At 40.2% G+C, this 5,831-nt stretch overlaps 1 protein-coding gene across 1 annotated transcript; it reads left to right on the top strand.

Moving 5' to 3' along the window:
- The first annotated feature begins 803 nt into the window (after positions 1-803).
- LOC140476731 (uncharacterized) lies at positions 804-5,393 on the top strand. Its single transcript, XM_072569550.1, has 2 exons — positions 804-1,046; positions 4,216-5,393. The coding sequence occupies exon 2, from the start codon at positions 4,274-4,276 to the stop codon at positions 5,171-5,173; it is 900 nt and encodes a 299-aa protein (XP_072425651.1). The 5' UTR covers positions 804-1,046; positions 4,216-4,273; the 3' UTR covers positions 5,174-5,393.
- The last annotated feature ends 438 nt before the right edge of the window (positions 5,394-5,831 follow it).

Genomic DNA, 5,831 nt, shown 5'->3' with positions numbered 1-5,831 from the left:
ACACATATTCACACAAGGATAGGAGTTTAATATCGGAGAATTAAATTTCTGAAGGCAGTTAGTACCTCCGTCATCAAGATGAGAACAACAAAAAAAGTTATAAACAAGGTAGCCTTGAAATAGAAACAAGAGACAAATAATACAGCAAGGTTGGGGGGTGGGGTCAGAAACAGTTTTGAACTAGGGTCACTATGACCTCAAGAGCCGCTTTGCAAGTCAGAGAAGAGAGAAGCTGTTCCCATAATAGTTAGTTTTGTCACAGAATCATAGCATTAGATTTAACTATGTATAATTTTATAAGTAACTTGACATTAGAGCTGATGTTACAAATATTATAATAATTGGTAGAAATAAACATCCCTTTTCAATCTTCTGTACAAAGGTCAGCAAAGGGTATGAATTGCATGACCGAGTTTGAAAAGTAAATAGTAGTAAGCAAGTATACATTGCTGCTGGCAGAATTCTAGGAAGGCACATAACAATTGGTGTTGGAATGTGGTTAATAATCATAGGTGATTGGGGGTCTGGCAAACATCCCAAGATGGTGGGAGGACATAAGGTGGACCATGGAGTTGCCCATCATTGATGGTGTATACACAGGATTGGATGTTTAGGTCAGAGGGGACGTGGCAAACACTGATGTCAATGTTGCATGTAAACATGGTAACACAGTATGTATAAATATCCTGCACTTTACTGGGAAAGGTAGAGTGTCACTGACCTCCAATCCGAAATTTAATTTAGACAGCAACTGGGCCCCATGTGAAAGTCAGACTCAGGGCAGTCTCTGGACTCTCCCACACGTAGGAATAAAGATTGTTTACGTTACTGAACATGGGACTCAGACTCCTGTTTAGAATCCTTCTCCACCAGAGTAATATGAGTGATCTATTTGTATACCAGCAGGTTTACCACTCTTCCACGAAGCCAAGTGACAGAAACAGCTGCATTCTAAAACTTGGTCTCACTTAAACTAACCTCATCCACACTTACAAAAGTGCTGCCTGTGAGACGGAGTTCAACTAGAGGACTTGAATTTACTCATCGTAAGTATTTAAAAAATAATATTGCAACTCATATTTTTATCCTAATTTGAATTCTGCTTTGAGCAACTCCAGTGTTGGTGATTATTAAATATTTGTGGAGTGGACACAACTGAATTGTGATTTGATGGAGTTCTGTACTTGACACAAAGTGTTAAACATTTTAAACTCTCTCTGTCTCTCTATATATACACATCTGTTAGAATCGTGGTGTGTATGTAAGCATTTTACTAAACCTTTGGAAGTGAAGTAATAAAACTGAAGTAAGGAGATTAAAAATGGCTCCCGTGTGATGCATGAATAGCTAAGATTCCAGATTATTTTATGCCATTCTATTTTCTTACTGCCATAGCCTTCTGAAAACTGATAGCATTTTTTTACAATTAGGTAATATTCAAGTTTGAGTTGGGTCTTTCCCCTATCCTTTGTGTCGTGTGTGGACAACATATAGACTTCCCATAAGCAAAGTAACATTGTGCACTTTGCTGAATTGCTCCCTCTCCATTGCTATGACACCACTTACTGTGGTAAGTGGGGTTTTTCTGCTGCAATTTCATTGGAGACTGCCAAGTAGGGCATCCTTCACGAGATTGCTGAAGAGGTCTTGTTATACACAAGTTGGTACCTAAATACAGTAATTACCACATGTCGGGTAACGCATTCAGACAATCCCTTCCCATTGTATATCACAAAACTTCCATCTCCCATCAGATTAAGACTTTTTTGGAATTAATGTTTTTTTTTGCTCGAAGAAATGTGGTGGATTAGGCTTTTTCCTTTATCTGACCCGTCCCTCCAGTGGATTTTAACCAGAACTGCAATATTCAAAATTGCAATCAAGTCCCTCCTTCTGAAATTTAACATCAACTGATATATTTTACATGTGATCCCTGCTATGCATTCTTAACCTTAAAACTGGAAAGAATTGAGCAGATTCCTGTGTAAAGGAGTGGGCCTTATATGTATATGTATAATAATGGACAATAATGGTCAGAGGACCATTAATACCAACTTATTCAAGCTCATTCTATTAGTTAACAATAGCTTTAACAGACAAACAGCTCCATTGCTGAGCCTTTGACTTATATCATGAGCAGCACTCAAAGAGATCAGCTAACATATCAATGCTTTGATCACCATAAAAGAAAGTGTGTAGGTATGAATTATACATCACAGAGTGAAAATACTGCCTCGTGGCGTTGCTTATGGGTAGTCAAGAGAATGTTCTTGAGCAGCTAAATGAAGCCATAATTAGCTAATTATCAGGAGAACTATATAGGCACACAATGCAGTCAATGCGTAGTTAATGTTCAAGGTAGTTTCCATGGATTAGCATCTAATTTTATCTGTTATTTGTATTTTAAAGTCCACTTAATTAATTTCAGGAAGAAAGTGCAAAGATAAAATAAAGCACCAAGTAGATTGTTTCCTTGCCTTGTACCATCAGGAAGGTAACAATGCAATTCCACTCAACTAAACTCTCTGCTAGGTTAAATGGTTTCACTGCTCCTCGGATGCTGCCTGAACTGCTGTGCTCTTCCAGCACCACTCTAATCTAGACTCTGGTTTCCAGCATCTGCAGTCATTGTTTTTACCTAAATGTAAGTACATTAAAACAATGTTGAGAATTCAGGTGATACATACTGACTGGATGATTGGGCATCAGACATTAGGATGGATACAAATGCTTTGAATCTTCAACACTCACTCCCTCCAACACTGACATAAAGCAGCAATAGTGTGTTCCATCTCCAAGATGCACTACAGCTCACCAAGGCTCCTTCGACAGCAGCTTCCAAACTTGTGGTCTCTAACACCTAGCAAAGGAAAGGAAAAAGGTACCTCGGAATACCACTCCAGCGAGTTCTGCTCCAAGTCAATCTTGACTTGGAATATGTTATCACTCCTCCACTGTCACTGGGCCAAGACTTGGAACTATAGTTCATAACTATAATTACATGAACTGCAGTGTTTGAAGAAGGCTCGTCATAAGTAATTAAGAATGCACAATAAATTCTGGTCTTACCTGTAGCAGGCACAATCCATGAACAAATGAAAACCTTTTACTGAAAGCTGTGATCTTGAGTCTTCCTAGATTCCCCAACTCTTTCTTTAAGTAGTGCACACTCGAGAAATTGAAACTTAACTGGACCAGCTAGATAACAATTGTCAGAAGCTCGGAATTCTGGGTGAGTGGTTCACCTCCTGCCTCCCAATTTATGTCCACCATCCAGAACTCACATGTGGATGTGCAGTGGAATAGTCTCCATTCGCCTGGATAAGCACCTCTCCATCAAAACTGCAGAAGCTTGATACCATTCAGGACAAAACAATCTGTTTGATTGCCTTCAACATGCACTCCCTTCACCACTGATACACATTGACAGCAGTGTGTGACACCTACAAGATGGATTACAGCAACTCATCCAGGCTCCTTTGAGTTGACCTTCCAACCCTGTGTTCTTTACAAGGGCAGTAGATATATGGAAACACCACCACTACTTGCCTGCAAGTTCCCCCCCAACCCACTCACCATCCTGACATAGAAGTATATTACACTCCTTCCCTGTGGCTCAGTCAAAATCCTTCCTATAACCACCATGGGTTCTGGATACACCACAGCCTGCAGGAGTCCCCACCAGAGCAACTAGGAATGGGCAATCAATGAGGTGGCTACATTCCCTTGAATAAATAACAAAATACTGTGAGCCAAATGCGTGGACTTCAGCAGTCAGGGCATTTATGAAATGTACTGAATTTGGCATAACGATGTTCATTACTGGGTTCTGCAACATGGGCTCTCATTCTCTGTGAGTCAGTTTGAAAGCTGGTACATCTTGTAATGTAGGTATGTGTGACTGGCAGATCCTTCCACAATACCAGTTACACATGAACAATTCCAAAAGATAGCAACACCGTTATTCCCAACTTTCCTACTGCGGCACGTGCTTGACACAAAATAGGACAACCATCTGATGAAGGAACAGTGTTCCGAAAGCTAGTGCTTCCAATTAAACCTGTTGGACTATAACCTGGTGTTGTGCAATTTTTAACTAGGTTGCAATAAGTTTACAATTCAACTTGTGTATGTTGACCACCAATTAGTCTTATTGAGTTTGTTGGCTTTGTATAATGTCTATAATATTGAATACTGCAAATTTTATGTCTTTAGGTCAACAATTCTAAATTAAACCTTGGCAGAAAATATATCGCAGGCTGGGCATTAAAGGATGGGAATGTGTGTGTCAAAGGAGGTTTCAAAAGAAGAGCTAAGGAAATCAATCAAAAGGCAAAAAGCAGTACCTTCAGAAGAGGATGAAGCACTTTTGGTTGCCGAGTTGAGGAGTCAGCTGAAGACTGTTTATGGCCACAACTCCCTGGGGTTAGCAATGATGGAAATGACAGAAATCCCTAAAATTACATGGCAGGTAACGGAGGTAGAGAAACTAAATGTGTCACATAATTTTCTTCTGAGCATTAGTCCCAGTGTTGAGAACCTTCAGAATCTGGTTATTCTAAATTTGCTGGGAAACCAGTTGGCTGCTTTGCCAAAAGAAATTGGGTCTTTGAGGAAACTGAAGGTCCTGTTTGCCGACTGGAATTGTCTCAGAGAAGTTCCACAAGAACTGAGCCGCTGCAAAAAACTCCAGGTTCTCAGTCTCTCTTACAATATGATTTCATCGCTCCCAGAGAGCTTCGAAGACCTGAGGCAACTGGAAAAGCTCAATTTGAGCAACAACCGGTTTGTGCAATTGCCCACCTGTGTCTACCGGATGAGGAGATTAACCTTCTTGCACATCGGCTGCAACAAAATTGAAAACATTTCTGAAAGCGTTGGCCAACTGGAAAACATGAGGATATTTATTGCAGAGAAGAATAGGCTCAGATTCCTGCCGAAATCAATCTGTCTGTTGAGGCCACTCATGCTCCTTAATGTGAACTATAATGAGATTGAAAATCTCCCGACAAGCCTGCCCATGCTGACTGAGTTGGAAAGGGTAGCCTGTCATTCACTCGATAAGGGCCTTCATGTCAAGTGCAACCCCCTAGCAAAACCACTGCCAGACCTCATACAGGAGGGGCTGGAACCCCTCTATGATTATTTGAAGCCCAAAAGGGACAATAAATAAGAATTGGTTTCTTTTTCAGTTTCTGAATGTTTTGTGGCCTGGAGGGTCTTGAGTACAGCTTTCATTTTGCATCTATTAGCTTGCTCCTACACTTAAACATACAGAGTCACAACTTGTGTATGTCATGCAAAATCACCCACTGTGTGAATGAAAACAAACCATGTCTTAGAAAATATACCCTGGATGTATTTTCAAAAGCTCAGAATAAATTCAAAACTGTTTCTCTTGTTTATTTTGTGAAGTTGTATTGCTTTTATGCATTTTGAAACAGTTGATATTGTTTTTGTGACTGGTATCCACCAATCCTCTTGTTCATTTGTTATCCTGGTATTACAACCTGATAAAACATTGAGCACAAATTTGTGTCAATTTTCTTTTAGCCATGAAAGGATAGCCACAGTCTTGCGAGATCCAAGTATCACTTAAATCTCTCCCAAGGTGGAGGGAGAAATGTCTGTTTTGAATAAGGAGAAAGTCAGGAGTCACACAACATCAGGTTATAGTCCAACAGGTTTGTTTGAAATCGCACACTTTCGGAGCGCTGCTTCTTCGTCAGATGAAGCCACTTGACATTTCGCCTGACGAAGGAGCAGAACTTCGAAAGCTTGTGATTTCAAATAAACCTGTCATACGATAACCTGGTGTCGTGCGACTTCTG

This window comes from Chiloscyllium punctatum, chromosome 5 (assembly GCF_047496795.1).
Source record: "Chiloscyllium punctatum isolate Juve2018m chromosome 5, sChiPun1.3, whole genome shotgun sequence".
In the NCBI taxonomy this organism is placed as follows: Eukaryota; Metazoa; Chordata; class Chondrichthyes; order Orectolobiformes; family Hemiscylliidae; genus Chiloscyllium; species Chiloscyllium punctatum.
This window is presented reverse-complemented; position numbering and strand designations above follow the sequence as displayed.

Bases quoted from the DNA above. Each gene is read 5' to 3' on its own strand.
- LOC140476731 (XM_072569550.1), top strand. From the start codon at position 4,274: ATGGGAATGTGTGTGTCAAAGGAGGTTTCAAAAGAAGAGCTAAGGAAA.